Raw genomic sequence first — 18,547 nt, 5'->3', positions numbered from 1 at the left:
TGTATTTAAAGATTACTGGGTCCTGCAATCCGACTTATTTAGATTGAGCACCTTCATTTTATTTAGGCAGTGGAGTAAAGTACAATGGTATTTTAAAGGGATAATGTTGGCTTAATGAGGGAATAAAGGAGATTCCTTTCTGTCCCTGTAAAGTATGATAAATTTATGGAAACTTAAGCAGGCATAAAAATAAAAAGCAAGGAATAAAAAAGCAGACTTCCTATCGTGGCATTAATAAGAGAAGGAATTTTAGGACCAAAACAGTTATTTACTCTTGTAGGATTTGGAAGTGGGTCTCTTGATATTAGATGGCAGGGTATATTTCTAGGAAGTTAGGATAAGAAGGGAAATTTCAGATAGGATTTCTTGAAAACTGTTCGTAACATCTGACCTTTCTGCCTTTCCTAGGAAGGAATGAAATATTGGCCAGCTTGTGCCCTCAGGTTTTTGGGATGTACTTAGTAAAGCTTGCTGTGGCCCTGGTGCTGGCTGGTGGGATTCAAAGGACTGATGCTACAGGAACACGGGTCAGAGGTTAGTACCTATTAAAACTTTTTGGAGAAATGTTAATACATACAAGGTAAGAAGTTAGAATTTTCCTTTCCTGAATAAAAATGACTTTTTGAGCTTTATTTTCTAATCATAATCTTTTTTTTTTTTAAAGAATTTATTTATTTATTTGACAGAGCAATCACAAGTAGGCAGAGAGGCAGGCAGAGAGAGAGGAGGAAGCAGGCTCCCTGCTGAGCAGAGAGCCCGACGACGTGGGGCTTGATTCCAGGACCCTGGATCATGACCCCAGCTGAAGGCAGAGGCTTAACCCACTGAGCCACCCAGGCGCCCCACTAACCATAATCTTTTAAAGCTGACAGTTGCCCAATACTTAGTCCAGCATCTATATATCAAAAGGTAATTTCTAGAATTCCAAAGACTTAAAGAAATTTTAAGTGTTTTGAGGAACATCTAATTTTGCTCCAGTCTGTAAAGGTGCCACAAAATAAAATCTTTACATTTTGATTACTATCTTTTCCGTTGGATCCCCAGTCTGTCTTCAAGAGGAAAAGATTAGATAGTGCTTTTTAAGGTCTCCAAGTCAGTGTCTCTCCATCTGTGACTGTCAGTGTGTTTCTCTCAGACTGTTGCTCTCAGTCATCTGCCTGCTGATTCCCCTTCCGCTGGTAGGTTGCAGAAGTGCCATCTGCCGTGAGGTGCTGCTGTAGGTCATACGTTCAAGCAAAGATTACTCTAAGTGTATAATTATGTTCAAATGGCAGAAAGCTCTTTTGCAGCTAACACATTTAACTGACCTGAATCTGGCATAAAGTAGGTTTATTATGGCCATTATATAGGCCACTTGAGGGTCATAATAACCAAAGACTAAAAGGACATTGTTATAAACAAGGCTGTTAGTAAGATTTCTAAAACCATATGGTACAATATGGAATAGAAAGTATAAAAAGTTTATATGTATTGTATGTTTTGATCACATTCTGGCACTCTGCTAAATGTTGAGCATAAGAAGGAGTTTCCTATTAATGTATTTAGGAAATACTTGAGTATAACTGAATAAATTGATGAATAAATTGATCAGTGAGATAATACATACCAAAAGATACTTATATGTTCATTTGTTACATTTGAAAATAAGTACTTTAAGGTAGATTATTTCATTAAATTACTATAATTTACATAAAATGAAAAGGTCTTCATTTAACTGTTATAATCATAAGCGACTTGATACTTATAAAGCACTTATAAAGTCCTTAACACTTAAAAATACTTAAATAAAAATGGAATAAAATATTTGTATGGCTTGTTTGGAAAGATTTAGCCAAGTAGTTTGGTATTTAAAAATAGATTAAGGGGGCGCCTGGGTGGCTCAGTGGGTTAAACCGCTGCCTTCGGCTCAGGTCAAGATCTCGGGGTCCCGGGATCGAGTCCCACATCGGGTTTTCTGCCTGCCTCTCTGCCTACTTGTGATCTCTGCCTGTCAAATAAATAAATAAATAAATAAAATCTTTAAAAAAAAAAAAATAGATTAAGGGGTGCCTGAGTGGCTCAGTTGGTTAAGTGTCTGCCTTCGGCTCAGGTCATGATCCTGGGGTCCATGGATTGAGTCCCACAACAGGTTCCCTGCTCAGCGTGGAGCCTGCTTCTCCCTCTCTGATTGCCCCTCCCCCTGCTCGTATTCTCTCGCTAATAAATAAAATCTTTAAAATAAAAAATAAAATCAGAAACTTTATAAGCCAAAAATTTTTAAAATGTTAGGCATATGCCTGAACATCTGGAAATAGCACAAAGTCTATTAGATTATAAATATCATATTCAGAAGTCACTTAAAATTTTTATGATGATAGTTAACTTTTCTAAAGATAACTGGTTAAGTCTGTCCTTAAATGACCTTAAGTAAATAGCAGAAGCATAAAATGTAAATTGTGTTGGCATCCCAAGTAGACCGTTTTCTTCTTGATTAATTACACTTAATTCATGGGTCTTTTCATAGAAATTTGAAAGTTTACTAACTTTTTTCTAGGCGAATCTCATCTTTTATTGGTTGGGGATCCTGGCACAGGAAAATCTCAATTCCTCAAGTATGCAGCGAAGATTACACCACGCTCTGTGCTCACCACAGGAATTGGATCTACTAGTGCAGGTATTTTATATGACAATTTCAGTTAATTTAACTTTACTACATAAACAATGTTTTTCTGATGAAAAAGTACCTAACATAGGATAAATTTCAAGCTAATTTTTGAGTTACTGCCAAAAATCAAAGAAAATATGTAGCACCTACTTTTGTAGCTCTAAGAAAATATTTTAAAAGCTCCACTTTCACTTAATTTTCCTAAAACTTATCCCATTTATTTTTTTACATCTTAGTTTTGAAAGATCCTATTTAATGTGGAAAAAGCATGCACCATCTGGCATTTTATGAGGACCTAGTAAACAAAACATTGAGATAAATGGGAAAAAAAAATCTCCCTTTATCAAAGTAGATCGATGGCATAGAGCTTGAGGCATTTTTGTGCTTGTAGATCTCATGGGCAACAGTAGCTCCTACTGAAAATTCAGTAGAAAATTTGTCTTAATACATGGAAAGCACACTTTCACTGCATTGTGGAGCGTCATTCATATATTGCAATGATTCTTCAAGTACATTTAAAAGCCTTTGCAGATCAAATGTCAGGATGTGATTATAAAGTAACTTTAGGAAAATTTTTAGAAAGCCCGTCTTAATGGGATTTTGTATTTTACACTGTTGTGATTGGGGAAATATTTCTCCTGTACTTCTGTCTATAATAGGCCTTTGGTTTCACACATTTTACAAATGTTCTTTGCTACTTATTAAGGGAAGCCTGTGCTAAAATTTCTTATGAGAAACTTATACTATAAAACTTCTCATAAAGCAGCAAATGCTGCATTAATGGTCCTACATGAGGAAAGCCCCCTACATGAGGAAATCTAAGGGGCTCTTAGATTTTGAAATATAACTGAATAGTACATTAAGCATTGATGAGAAGGGATTTGTGAATGGAGAGGCATAGACAAGGTTCAGCATACTGGAAGGATAGTAAGCAAGAATATATAAAGAACACTTTATGTGCATTTAAAAATTCTTATGACCCAGGGTTCTAGAGTTCTTTATAAAATGATGCCGGTAACAAACAAAAGTGTTTGCCAAGTAATTATGTGGAATGTTTCGTAAGTTAACTATATGGAGGGCCAAGAAATGCATCCAGGCTATCTGGTGGGCTACCAGTAACTTCAGAATATTTGGACGGTTTTCAAGTGAATGGCTGCTGATTCACTGTACTAGCACTTTTCCCTTTTTTTTAAGCATCAAGATCATAATCCAAAAGACAGGTACGGGGAATATAAAATGAAAGAAAAGTTATTGCTAAGTCTCATCTGTTCAAAATGCCAGACTAGCCTTTCTTTAAACTGCATATCACAGTCCCTTAGAGTCATAAATGCCAGTTCAGGGAGTCAAAACCAGCACTTTAAAAATGAAATACAATAAAAGATACCAGAATATGCTGCACACAATAAAGATGCACTATATGGGTGCATTTTCATGAAAATTAACATATAAATACTTGTGTTTCAGAGTCATATACTTTTTTATATGTATCAGGGATTAAAAAATCAGGGATTTCAAAAATTGCTTCCATAGACTTTCTTGGTAAAATTAGAAACCCCAAATCTTAAAACCAAACAATAAGACCGCATGGAAGCCTAAGGTTATAGAAGGTTATAAATGAACAAATGCATGCATGCTCCTCAGATTTCTAGCTCAACTGATACCCTTATTCCCTCCAGCCTACTTGCTTCTGCCTTCTGTGGTATAAGTAATTGGTTCATATCTTTTCATAAATGAACTATTTACTATGATCAAAAAGGAAAAAAACTATTCCAAACATTTTAGCTATACTTCATATAGTGTCTCTAAATGAAGCTAAACGGGGGGAAAATAAAACCCCTGTGCTATAGTTTGAGTTCTAAATCTTATAGAATCATAAAAATTCTGAAAGACTTAAAACGTAAGTCTTAACCTTTTGTAAAAATTAGCTGTCCGTTTACAAATTGATGTAAAAACCTAACTCTTGGTATTAATACGAATTAGTCACTATAATTAGTCGGAATAAAAACTCAGCAGTAAATTGCTTTATTTGGTAATTTGGCTTATATATGCTTTATTTCTAACAAGCCCATATCTTGTTATATTAATCACTGAGCTCTTTGTCGGAAATTTTACTTTTATTTTCATTTTAATATTTTAACATTTTCCTTTAATTGCAAATAAACAAAAATGAAATTTTCTTCATATAGTTTTAACAGTTGGATGTATTTTATTTTTAAAATCTATGAACTAGTTAGTGGACAGTATTTTGATAATCTGGTATATTAAATTTCAAGGTTTAACATTTAGCAAAATTTTCCTTCACAAATTCTTTTTTTAGAATGACAGGAAATATATACAACTTAAATTCCACATTCAGACAAATGCCCTTTTCCCTTCCTCAAAATAAAAGCTTTAAAAAGTGCAGTATAAAAGTTTTAGATATAAAGGCACTGCATAACTGTATCATATGGCTAATGTCTTGCTTAGCAGCAAGAGTATTGAGAATATTCTACACTTAATTTAATGAAGCACAGGAAACTTTGAGGAAGGACCTAGCTCTCATCAAAGAAAAAGAACCTTTTGGCCCACTTAGTTAATGGATTCCTTTCCAAGATTACTTTTTAAAAACGTATCTGGAAAGGCTATCTAAAATACATCAACCACAAATATGCCTAATCTTATTCTGCATGAGTGTCAAGGGATATGGAGAAGAGTACCACATGTGTGAAAATATATATTTTTCCAAAATAGTGACTCATCTATTATGATAAAGCTAAATACACCTTCCCAAATCCACTTTTTTTTTTAAATAAACACTGTCAACAACAGATGATCTAACAAGTCAATTTTGAAGGGTTAAGTTCATTGTATTTTTATAAATCTCATGAATAGATCTAAGTCATTATAATATCCTATTCTTAAACTTAGCGCGTTTACGTCTGCTCTTGACATGCTGAATTCACTGGGTAGAAATGATGGATGATTCAAGGAGTATTTGGATGTCCTAAATGGTTATAAAACAAAGGACTTTAAGAACAATCAACCACATTTGTTATCATCTTAGAAACCAAACTGAATGCTGTCTAACATTCTGTGTAATAGTTGCCATAAGAGGCTTCAAGGTGGCCTAGAAAATCAGGTCCTAAAGTTTGTGGTAGCATATAGTTGACTTCAAATCCCTTCTTTAAGGACATTGACAAAAAGAATAGAAATTTGCCCCTCACATTCAACCAAACTATTTATCACAGAAACATTTTAGTTGAAGTCAGAAGTTTGTTCTTCTGAAGGCCAGTAAAATAGTGGTCCAAAGATTATTGTCCAAAAGGCTAAGACAGCTTTACAACCTGGTCTAATGGTTTATATTTTTCTTTATAAGTGCTTTAATTACATATAGCAGAGAAGAAAATAATATATATGTTTTAATCAGATTAGTTTCAGAACAAATAAAATAACACATTAGAGAAAAAAATTACTTAAAAATAGTTGTATTTATATTCCACAATTTGCTCAAATACTGGTTTTCTTATAAACTTTCTACAGGATGTTTTTAAACAAATTCTTCACATTGTGTCTCGACTATGTACTTACGGAATTTCAAATAGTTCTGTGTGTTTTTATAGCTTAATTTGTACTAAAGGGATGGCAGGTGGTCACATGCAGTCCATATGGGATTCTAACATGACATTTAGTGAGTTTTCTGATGTGGACCATCCCTTTGATGCTGAAGGTAATGCATCTGTTGAAAGAAGTGATTGTAGATTTGGATTACTGCTCTCTGCATCTTCCAGTTTTTCTGTGTTATCTTCCCAATTAATGTGGAATCTTGTAACTCTGGGATTAGATGCCAAAATGTTCCTTTGAAGCTAAAGGAAGAAGGACATATATAAACAGACAACATTAGGAAAGTTAAATATACATGAATAGGAGCTTAATCAAATGGTTCTTTATATCAGTACTGCTAAAGGGCTAAAATTTATACAAAGGCATAAAATTTAGTGAAGCACCTTAAACGTAACTAATACACAAGGACTAGGGCTACAGCAAAAAAAATACTTTAGACTAATGGAGAGGATATGAAGGATCTGAGGGTATTCAATCCAGATCTCTTACTAAACAACAAAATATCTAACCCTTCTATACTTCTGTTTCCTAAAAGGGAGACAGTCTCTTCTTTCTTGAGGGTGGATTCTCCACAGGATGCTTTATCTAATTAGTATGCTTTTTGGGTTGATATGGTGTCTCTTCAGTAATACTTCCAAAGAAAATAAAAATTTCCCCAAATATCAATTCTCATTATAAGTGGTTTCATACCTTTTAATTATTATGGTTCATTCTCAGAAATAGTATTCTAGTTTTTTGTTTTCTGCTATACAAGGTGCCTTACAGTTAACTAATACATTAAGTCACTGGAAGGTCCCATACCAGGATTAAATATTCCAGCCTCATTATCAGAAAGAACATTCCATTCTACTCCCATGTAATTTTTCTTGCATGCTCAGGCAGATGGAGTGTTGTGTTCAATCTTACATAAGTCACCAGTTACTAAACTGTCAGGTCCCAATGAAAAAAATCATAAAATAGGAAGTATTTCTGAGAATCTGTAATTCTGAAGCACAGGTTTCAGCTTCTCGCTCAGAAGCTATTTTCCAAAACCAGAGATACTTAAGACCTTTGGTTTCATCTCTAATATATATGATGTACAGGAAATGCCATAGAGAAAGTTGTAAACTACTACCTCTTAGAGGAGGCACTTTCAACTTTCTAAACCATAAGAGACTCTGAAAGTGCCTGACCAACATTAATTACTAATGATTCATCAGGAGGTAGGGTCTGAGGTCAAGTATGGAAATGGAATGGTTAGTGTGCCCATTTGGCACAAGGACCTCAAATTTATTTTGTCTCCAAGCTATTTTCATAGTATACTATGAAATGGCATCTACTTTAAAAAAAAAAGTATAGTAAAAGTAATGAAAAAGAAATAGTCATTACCTTAGAAAAGTCTGGTTTTACTGGTGGATTTTCCCTTAGCTCTGTCTCAGTATATTCATTATTTACATAATAGCCAACTCTAATAAATTCTTGACCTCGATAGGTGCATGTAATTAGCACAACTGTTACACCTACTGCATCTGCATCTGGAATGAGTCCTGGATTAGGTGCATCAGCCTACAATAATTTAAAAAGAAAAGAAACACATCACAAAAGGCTGTTAACTACAAGCAAGACACATTCTGGTTACCTTCAGCACTGTCAGTTAAGGGCAAAACAACAAAAACTTGGAAATCATACTGGGAAGGCAAATGCTCATTTTTGAGATTGACTTATAGTCAGAAAATATAGTTCGAATATTTCTCCACAATATAGCTAATTACTCTGGGCACCTGAAAACTTCACTACTTTTATAGGAAGATAAATCTAGTCAGACTGTATGGTAGTTCATATGGGATTATACAATATTAAATTATAAAACCTTTTATAAAATATAGCAAACAATTAAGCCAATAGTCTAGTTGATTCTAGTCATAATTTCCAGTCATAATTTTTAAACCTAAATTAGTAAATATTCAATGATCTCCACACAGCCTGCTGGCAACAAATGTTTATTATACTGGTTTCTCTCTTATACTCAGGACACATATTCTCACACCCACTCTCCCACCCTTGCACAAATATTCTAATAGTAAATTAACGTAAGACTGAAAATGGGATAGAAGTGGCTCTATAGCAGATTTTCAAAAATATTAATCATCTATTGTGAATGACTTTGATAGCCACTAAAATATAGTGTACTTTTAAACCACACATACTACAGAAATACAACCAAGGTAAAGATTGGTTTAAGAAGATATACTTAATGATGTTTTGAATCAAGCTGCTGAATCTTGAGGAATGCAGAAGGTGAAGCAAGTGAGCTAGAGAAGGCAAACAGCATGGGCAAAGGCTAGGGTTCCACGCATGGCAGTGTGAGAGGCACTAAGGAGACTGGTGAGGAGGCCTCGGCTAATGCGCAGTGACAGTGAGGCATGGGATTGTGACCTGAGGAAGTCATTCTGAGTGCTGAAGGGATGGAGCTCATCCCAGCAGATCAGCTGACTCTTGCCAGGACACTAAAGAACATCCCTGTGCCTGGGTGAACACTTCAGCCAGTGCTATAGCTTAGCAACACCCCTGGCTGACATTCTCTATCAAGCCATTGTCATTAAAGATAATAATTATTGTGTACCTACCACATGCAGATGACACAAAAAGGCACACAATATCTATCTAGGCTAAAACATTGACCTAGGCTAAAAATTTCAGTACCTACTCTTCCCTACCTCCCCTATCCAGCCTGTTGCAACATTTCTCCTTTCTGAAGACTCAGTTCATGTCTTCATGTCTTATCTGGAATACTGGAATAACTTTCTAACTAGAATCCTCCAGCTCACCTGCTGTTTGTACTACTGCCAACATTAGCTAGGCAAAGATCCATTCCTATTCCTTTACCTGTTTTAAAAACTCCAGACGATTACTCCCATTTCAGAGATAAAAATCTGTTCTTTAACTTCATTTATAAGGCCCTTTACAATTTGTCTTCAACCATTCACACTCCATTTAATTCTACACCTCTTACTCTTGTTCTAGGATTAGACAGAGTTCTTTAAAATGTAGTGGTAATCTTTCATGCCTCTGTGCCTTGCATATATTGTTCTTTTGGCCTGTAAGTTTCTTCCCTAACATCCTACAAAATTTGTATGAAATATATCCTTAGTGAAGCCCATTGGCCCCATGCCCAGTGTGGAGCCCAACACAGGGCTTGAACTCAAAACCTTGAAAGCAAGACCTGAGCTGAGATCAAGAGTCGGACACTTAACCAACCAAACCACCCAGGTGACTCCAGTAAACCCCTTTCTGATTCAGAAGGTAGAATTAATAATACTCTGTTTTTGCACTTAAAATTACTTGACACACATCTACTAATGTATGTCCAATAACCTAAATAGATATGTTTACCCTCAGTCTTTGCCTGGACTGAGCAGAAATTCTATCCAGTTCATCTTTATAATCTCATGTCTGGCATAGCTCTGGGCACTCAGTATATACTTAGTATTTTGAAATTTATTCTAACTCAATTCCTGACATGAAGTAATCTGACTAACTGGAGAGAGATTGGCAGGAGGACTAAGGGCCTGTCCTGAGAATATACTGTTTGTCTTAAAGATCCTGTGTGTCCCCTTTCCCCCAGAGGGGTCTAGTTACTTCCAGGTTACCCAAAAAGATTCTAATGTCCTGGAAATGAGTGGCAAATGGGAAAAAGAAGCAATTCAGTACTACTACGGAAACCTTCCCCTCACAGTGCTTCCCATCTCCTCAGTAGACTGGTGCTAGCCATGTTTGTGTTTTAAAATTTTTTTGCTAAAGGATTCAACTTCAGCAAATTCATATTCAAGTAGAAAAACCCATAAGCCTCTCAGATCACTTAGGATAAAGTGATAGGTAGAGATTTTTAACTTCAACCAGCAGTACTAGGCAAACGTCTGGACATCTTATCTGTAAATGTACAGGCTGACCATCTGATTTAAATCGCATGCTTCTTTCTCTGTCCTTTTTGGCAACATGAACACTGATACCAATGTAAAACTACTGGAAAATCACTGGAGGGAAATATTTTTGAATTAATTATTCACTCTAAGCCAAAAGCTTAAGAGTGTTCTTAACAACATAAACACAGAGAAAAGTCATTTAAGGGTTTGTTTCAAAGCCAAGGGATTTATTTGCAGGTTTTATGGTAGCATAAAAAGGTGTATCACTACCTGTCAATCCAAGTTTCTTACCACATCATGAATTATCATCAGTGATGTATGGGTTTTCCAAGCTTATGGGTTAAAGCAAATACTGCTGCTTTTATGTAACAATTTCAAGAACTTAAGAGAATAAAAATTTAGTTTTAATAATAGAAGTAGGGCATTATTTGTCAGTGATAGCACTTAACTACTTTATTCCTCATTTAATCCTAACATTCTAATGAGGTTAGGTATTATCCACATTTTATAGACAGCTATAGAGTGACTAACCGAGGCTAGGGCGCCTGTCTAAAGGCGCACGTGTTTAATAAGCAACGGAGCCAGGATCTGAAGAAGGTCTGTAACTGCAGTGGTTCCCTCTGCACATTCTCTAGTACCCACATCTTTCACCAAGGTTATGCACTCACCCAAATCGGCTTAACAGCACTTTTAATCAGTAGATTTGAACTAATATATCTGAGTTTTATTTAACCATTTGTTTAAACATAGCAAATTATTTGTTGGCTTTTAATAAAAGGCACTAAGGCTAGGAGACCAAGATACCATATGTTTATAATTCTTGGCCCATATCTGATGGGATTAGCTGACCAACAGTATTCATTTAAATTGGTCCCATCTATGAAATGAAAAAAAAGGGGGGGGGGCGGTTAGGGATAGGAAGAGTTAATTTTCTTTCTGGATGAAGTCCTTTCAGTGGGTTCTACTTCACTGATGGGGACTCTTGTAGAAATACTTGCAACAAAATGAAGTGTTTTTTTTGTTTTGTTTTCAACCTATGGCTACTCTTTGGGCTACTTACAAATATCTCCTAATAAGCATGGATAATCAGAAGTGATTGAATAGCTTTATACAACAATTTAACATGGATTAAAAGAAGTAACACTTTGAATACAGAAGACAGTGTCTAAAGCCTTGGCACAGACCCAAATACTGTCAGTGATACCTGAGAACATTTGTATTAGAATTTCCCCTAACAAATAATAAACAGCAGTAGATTTGTAACAGTAATCCTCTATAATATGTACAGATTAGATGCTTTAGTAAACCACTGGACCTTAATTCCAATGATTCAACTTTATGCAGTAGCTCTCTATGTACTTACTAACCTAGCTCAATTACTGATTATGCTGAAAGAAAGTTGTTTTTCTTGTGATCATTACTCCTAATGGCTAAAACCATAAACTGAAGATGCATATTACTATACTAACTATGCCAGTTGTAGTATGCCTTGGATCCCTATATTGGGCTGCTGGCCAGTCCCCCTGAAAGTCTGATACTACAGGACTATTCACAGGCAGAGCCCAAATTAAACACCGCATATGCCGGGACACTGGGAGCTTTACTGAGTGCTGTGCACGGCTCTGGAGCAGAGAGCACGCCAACCTCTCACAGCGGATCAGAAGCAGATAAAAAGTGAATACAGCAGAAGCAGAGTAATTTAACCCACAAGGAAATGGATAAGGACCATGAGATTAGAGTTTAGAAATGTATTTGGCATATATATTTACCAAGAATAGTCTTACCTGAAATACAAACATATGCCTTCCTGCAGGAACAGGGCCCACTAAAACAGAGTCTAAAACTTGGTCGTATTCTTCACTTTCTGCAGAGCCCACATAGATAATTTTCCATTCCAAGTCTAGGGTTAAAAACCAAAACGTTATTTCATATTCAGTAATTACATTATGAGATGGCATCAAAGACCCTTTTAATGTCCACTTAAGCCATTTATTGGCTGCTAAAATTGGCTTCTCATGGCAGAAAATCCAGGAAGGCACTGAATTGCTCCTTATGAAATTCTTCTATTTCTTACCAGAAACTTTCTCAAAATGTTCTTTTGTGGAACACTAGTCCCAGGGAAGGGCTCCTAGCAAAAAAAACAACATGGCCCAAAACTTGGGAAATGCTACAACCTTCTGTTGAGGACTCCTAAAACATCTTGGCAGAGCACGTGTTGTGAGACTTCTTCAGTAAAGAACACCAGTAACATTAATCCAGCATTTCCCAAGTTTGTTCGTCTATGGAATCCACCCCCCCTTTTTACCTATGTCATCTTTTAACAAGCTACTAATACTAAGCACGCTTTAGAAGGGCTGCCCCATATTATGTTGCACAGATCCAGATTATTAAAGAGCTCCAAAGTGGGGAAATCATTATTAGCCAACTTCCCTTGTGGCTCAGAAATGAGGGGCTTCAGCTCATCAACTGTGAAAGGGACCACAGTTGGGTTTTTTCCCTCACTGCACCACTTTATATCGTAGGTGAGGAAACCAGGGATCCTTATAACCACTTGATAAGAAGTATGGGTGGTGGGAACAGACACGAGAAAGAGGAAGATACACTAAAGTGCAACCCAAGACATTTTATGCCATTGTTATATGTAATTCAGCTTTCACTGAGCACCTTTTGCAGAGCGCTCTGCTACAAGAACCCAGAGATGAGTAAAGCAACTGCTCTTTCAAAGGAGCCGCCGCCTCTTTAGAAGGGGGAGGAAGACAACTGCAAATACAGATCACCTCTGAGACCTTCTGGTCGTCCTAAGGTGTTTAGCACTGTGCAGCCTGCCTCTTGGATTCACTACACCAAGGCCATGGCAGCACTCCCAGGGGGGTGTTTCTAGGTCACACACTGAGAATCTACTTAGTGCTGCCGTGGTATTGCCATTTTTGTGTGATTGTGTAGGTATTTTTGTTGCCTAAAGAGAGAAGAGAAATAGTAATAGGTACTACTTATTCATATTGTATGATAAACTGCAATTTACTGAAGCTCCTTTAGGTCTATTCTCTTACTAAGCAGTCGTTTTCTGAGGACCTGTGAGGTACTTCATGGCTCTGTCCTAGACCACTTATATTTCCATCTTCTAGCACATTTCCAGATGCAAGTTCCCTGCATCTGACCTCTCACAAGATCATTTATTTGCTGATCAAGATTAAAAGATGAAGAAGCAATATGGATATCTAGTTAGAAGGAATAGCAAATATTTAGAAGTAGAAGCATGCTTAGCTTGCTCAAGAAAAAGCAAGGAGTAGGGGTGCCTGGGTGGCTCAGGTCATGATCTCAGGGTCCTGGGATCACCCCACATCGGGCTTTCTGCTCAGCAGGAAGCCTGCTTCCCCTCTCCCTCTGCCTGCCTCCTCTCTGCCTATTTGTCATTTCTCTGTCAAATAAATAAAATCTTAAAAAAAGAAAAAGCAAGGAGGTCAGGGTTGGTGCAAACTGGATAAAGGGGAAAATAACTGACCATTAGATTGAGTGTGAGGGGCATGGCCAGATTATGCAAAGTTTTGAAGGCCGTCATTGAAGACTTCTTTTATAAGTAGCATGGGAAGCCATTGGGAGGGTTCTGATTGGAAGGATAACATGATCCAGCTTTCATTTTAGAAGGATCATTGTGGATCCTGTGTTCAGTATGGACTGTAAGATGGTGAGGGAAGAAACAGTTGGATATTTTTAACAACTGAGACCAAGAACTGATGGTAGCATGGACCATATGTAGCCACGGGGATGAGAAGCAGTCACGCTCTGGATAAATCTTGAAGATAAAGGTAGGAAGAGTCAGTTCCCTTTTTTGCAAGGGGTAGGGATTAAAAACAACCAGGAATTAGTTTTGGACATGTTAAGTTTGAGATATCTACTAGAAAGGTATCAATGATGTAGGAAATGCAGAAGCTAAGTGGACAAACTTATGACAGGAGTGTAAAACCTACTAAACTAGCCAATTGAGGGTAGTCTGGTAATTGTCACATGCAGTTTTTGTATTTTGTTCATTTCATATGTATTTATTTGTACCAATATACATAGTCCTCTTGGCTTTGTAAATGGTATAAGGCATTTGTGGTCTGGCATAGGAACATAGTCAAGAATTATATACTTATAAAAGACCTACTATGTGCTGGCATTGGTCTTATCAATTTCACCCTGTTATTTAAATCTCAACAGCTTTATCATATAGATTTAATTATACTATTATGCAAACAAGGAAGCTGAGTCCTCAAGAAGCTAAGTAATTTACCCAAATTCACCAAACCGAAGAATCAGAACCCAAGTTGTTTCTGCAACTTCAAAGCCTGGGCTCCTTCCAAAACCAAAACTAGGAAATAATTCTTCCGTTTCTGGCTCTCAAATGAATAGTGGGATAAAGGAACTTAACTGGGTGTTGGGGGGTTGTGGAGGGAGATGGGTGCGGACAGAGGCCATGGAAAGATAATCTACCTTAAGGAGCACAGGCTGTAGCTCAGTGAACACCTGTACCTTAATTTTTATGCTAATGGATCCTTGCTGAAGCTACTGACTTTAAAATGCTCAGTAATTTATTTATAAATTAGCATCAGTTGTTTTATTCTTATTCTTTTTTTTTTTTTTTTTTTAAACTCTCCTTTCATCCCCCTGTCCCCTGTATACAAAGGAAAAGAAGGGATAGAATCAAATACACAGGTTATCTGTTGGGGTTTATTCATTTATTTAAAAAGTTAACTAATTGTTTCACTTAATCATGGTAACCCCAATTGCAAGTATATGCAATTATGGTTGGAAGTGAGGGAAGTCACCAAGGGAATTTTAAACTAATTACCGTACTTGGGAAGGTATGTGGTGAGTGTAAAGTATGTAATCTTTGGGAATTAGAACAAGCCTGAAGTTTAAAAAGATGAAACACCACGTTCAATTCTGGTACATTGTAAGGGTTCAGCTGACAGTAGCTTAGAATTATTGATACTGACCAACTTAATGGCTCCATTCTGTTAGAGAAACAAAGAATCAACAGTCTACAGAGGGCCCAAGATTAGCATGAAGGTCAATCAAAACTTGTACAAGCTTGGGGACCATCAGATCAAACACATCCTGGGTCTCCTATCAAGTTTAAGCATGTAAAATGGTGGCCAACCTCTGGCTTGGAATTTAAGACAAAATTATGAAGTGAAAATTTCTCTTCAGAATATTCTGTAGTTTCATTTTAAGTATAGATTTTTTTTTTTTTTAAAAGAACTGCAATATAAAAGTATGGAACTTATAAGCTTTTGCTAAATAAACTTAATTTCCTTAATCCACATAGCCTCTAGGTGGAGTACACAAGCATGGCACCTTTTTGAAAGATTCCTTTGCAGCTTCAGTATGACTCAGCTTAAACTCTTTTGAAAAATGCTAAATAACCAGTATAGGTGCCCTAGGAAGAGGTGTAAAAGTGGAAGTAAGTGTACTGTTGACACTAGTATCATAAAAACTCTGACATGATTCAGCCAAGTTCTGAATAGATGCCAGTTAAAAATGGGAACATAATTCTAAATGAATGGTGGGTTTCAACCATGCAATGTCAAAGCCCTGTAACATCCTGAATCATCTATCATCCTTGTCCAAAACTGGCTCTTAAAAAATGCAAGGCCTCATTTGAGAAATACCCATAATATAGTACGTTGGAATGGACTGATCAATGGTTTCTCTTGCATTTGCCCATTTTTATATATAATTGGCAATAAAAAGGAAAACTTACTGTTGGGTATGAAAAATTGACCTGGTAGCTGAAATGATTATAGTAGTACTCTGGGAAAGTAATCAAACGGTTTCAGAGTAATAAGAAAAATCCCCTTTAATTTTATTATCAGTGGCCTAATAGAAATTAGTTTAATAAATAAACTGTCTTTTAAAATATGGAATACACATAATACATATGTATGCATATTCTTATGTATGCATTAATACTTCTTGGAAGAGCACAGATTAAAGTGTTAATTACAGGCGATGGTGGAAGGCATTTGAGTACAGAGGACTGTTACTTTATAAATGTATGCACAACTTTTTAAAAGTTTATTCCAATAAGCAGGTATTGCTTTTATATTCTGAAAACTTTGGCACCCTACATAAAATATATCTTGCAGAGATTAAAAACTAATTTTTAAGTGAAATACTTTATATACCATGGTTAGCATAATTTTAAATGCATTTTTGTTAAACATACTTATAACTTTAAATAAGCATGTCCGCTATTTAACTGTAAAATGATCACTGATGAAGTTGAATTTTTTCTCCTCAAATTTAAAAGGAAAGCACTGGATTAATAAAATCTAAGGGCAAAGATAAAAACCTTGGCAAGTTTTAGCTTTCTAAATATTTATTACTGCACATTTAAAAAATATCTTTGGAGTCCTTAAAACGAACCTAGAAAAAATTGTAAAAATCTTTGCATTGCTATCAGGACTTTACCTGTTATTTCCTAGACCACTTTTGTGTTTTATGCTTAGGGTGTTTGGATGTGCAGTTATTTTAATTAGATTTCAACACGTTCTTGAAGAAAAGTCTCTCAGACTACTGAGAAGCCAGTGATTAAGTCCTGGAAATTATTTCAGTGTTTTACTTATTTCTGCTCTTGGGTTAAATGTAACTTTCTAGCTTAGCAGTATTTTTCTTCCTGAGAGGGAGGAGAGGAGGTTTCCGTCGTTACGAACGTGAGTCCCCGCCAGTCTGGGCGAGCCTGAGCGCCAGCATCCCCGGGCGCCCCGAGCATCCCGGGCGCCGGCCGGGGAGTGCCGCGGGGGAGCACCCGCCGTCCCTGGGGAGCGCCGGCCGCCGAGGGGCCGAGCCTGCGCCCGCCTCCCCCGCTGGTTGGTCCAGGGAGCCAGAAATCAGCGTGAGGACAGCCTCGCTCTCCTCCCCGGAGCGGCCAGGCACGGCCACCCCAGAGAGTGGGGCAACTCCGGCGTAAGCTCTAAAAATGGATTTGCCTGTCCCTCGGGGGCAGGAAGGTGGGCAGGCGGGGCGCCGTGTTCGTCACCCGCGGCGCGGAGAGGAGGCGTCGTGACGCCGGGGTCGGTGGCCCAATTCTCTACTCTTGGTAAGATGGCTCCGCTGCTAACTCGCCGGCGCGACCACACACATGCCTCTCCCTTCCCAGCCTCCGTGCCGGGGCCGCGGAGGCCGTTCGCGGCGCTGGGCCAGCCCGGCGCGACCCCCGGCCGGCGCCACGGGCGCGAGTGCGGGTCTCGCGAACCGCCCGCCCGCCAGACAAAGCTGACAACATGGCTACCTCCGCTTGAACAAGTTCCTCGCAAGTTGAGCCACGGCAGGCGCCCCGGCTGCGGCCGAACGCCGCGCGCGCCTCGGCGGCCGTCGTCCATCAACTTCAAGTTTCCCTCCGCAGAGCCGAGCCCGCCGCCCGTCCGGCGCCGAGCACCGGCCGCCCGCGCGAGGCCGGGCCCGGGAAACTTTCAACGTCTGCAGCCCGCAACTGACAGCCCGGCGGCGGGCGGGCGCCCGACTCACCTTCAGACAGGTCCTCGATGCACTCGAAGGTGATCTCGAACTGGAACGGGTTGTAGAAAGGAGAAGGGTTATCCAGCACCACTACATTGTTCACCTGAACCTTTGCCATATTTTGAAAAAAACACAAACAATGGGAACGGGGGCTTGTTGCGGCACAATAAAGTCCAGCGCGCGCCCGCTTGGGAGAGCGCAGACCCCCGCCCCGGCGCCTGCCCGACGTCGTGCAGCGGCGACTTGAGAAACTTTTTTTTCCTCTTTTTATTTACACGGGAGCACTCCACAGTGTTTTGCAGCTTTCCTATTTCACTAAACTACAGCCCATTCTGCTCTGATAACTAGCAGCGTTGCCCGCGATTGGCTGCACCCGAGCTCTGACCCTCCTCCTCCAGCGAGGGCCTCGGCGGCGAGCAAGATGGGCTCCCGCTCCCGGAATGGACTCGGAAACTTTAACTGCGGCTCCACCTGCTGGTGTGGATTAGGACAAAGGCGGAGAACAAAGTGAGTGGAATACGGGCTGGGAGGCCCGCGCGGAGGCCGCCGGCGGCGGCGGCGGGGGGGAGGGGCGGCGCAGGCCCCGCCCCCGGCCCGGCGGCTCCCGCGCCTCACGTCGGGCGTGGCCGCGGCGGGGCGGGGCGGGTGTCGGAGGAGGCGTGGCCGCGGCGGGGAGGCGTGCTCGCGGCCGGCGAGGCGGCGGGACGGCGGGATTGTGGGCGACGCCCGCCCCTCGGGTTTTTGCTTCGTGTGGTTTCTGCTTGGCGTGTGTTTTTTCTTTTGCCTTTTAACGCTCTTTTTACATCAGTTCAACGGCTGTGCCTTCTCTCTACTCAATTTAGCAGCTTTGATTCGGTTGGCTACACGGGGTTAGGTTCAGCTGTCTACGTACAGGGTA

At 39.0% G+C, this 18,547-nt stretch overlaps 2 protein-coding genes across 11 annotated transcripts in view; one reads left to right on the top strand and one right to left on the bottom strand.

Annotated features, from left to right (window-relative positions):
• The window catches only part of MCM9 (minichromosome maintenance 9 homologous recombination repair factor), an 87,935-nt gene that overhangs the window by 16,901 nt on the left and 52,487 nt on the right, over nt 1–18,547 (top strand). For 8 of the 10 annotated variants that reach the window (XR_004383237.1, XM_032862403.1, XM_032862402.1 and 5 more), the window contains 2 exons: nt 409–534; nt 2,534–2,653. Coding sequence is in view for 9 of the 10 variants with exons in the window: in XM_032862403.1 (XP_032718294.1) it covers nt 409–534; nt 2,534–2,653 (246 nt within the window). In the remaining variant the exon portion in view is untranslated. Of the gene's footprint in view, nt 1–408; nt 535–2,533; nt 2,654–2,880; nt 3,445–13,271; nt 13,432–18,547 lie in introns of those variants that run through there. The other 2 variants (XM_032862406.1, XM_032862407.1) reach the window with 2 other exon arrangements.
• On the bottom strand, nt 4,670–18,158 carry ASF1A (anti-silencing function 1A histone chaperone). The gene is made up of 4 exons (XM_032862409.1): nt 17,659–18,158; nt 11,931–12,046; nt 7,613–7,789; nt 4,670–6,486 (listed from the first exon to the last, which is right to left on the bottom strand). Exons 1-4 carry the CDS (start codon nt 17,765–17,767, stop codon nt 6,274–6,276), a joined length of 615 nt encoding a protein of 204 aa, XP_032718300.1. The 5' UTR covers nt 17,768–18,158; the 3' UTR covers nt 4,670–6,273.

Source organism: Lontra canadensis, unplaced genomic scaffold (assembly GCF_010015895.1).
Source record: "Lontra canadensis isolate GAN:19392208 unplaced genomic scaffold, GSC_riverotter_1.0 scaffold23, whole genome shotgun sequence".
NCBI classification, from domain to species: Eukaryota; Metazoa; Chordata; class Mammalia; order Carnivora; family Mustelidae; genus Lontra; species Lontra canadensis.
The sequence above is the reverse complement of the archived record's forward strand: the minus strand, read 5'-3'. Positions and strand labels throughout refer to the sequence as shown.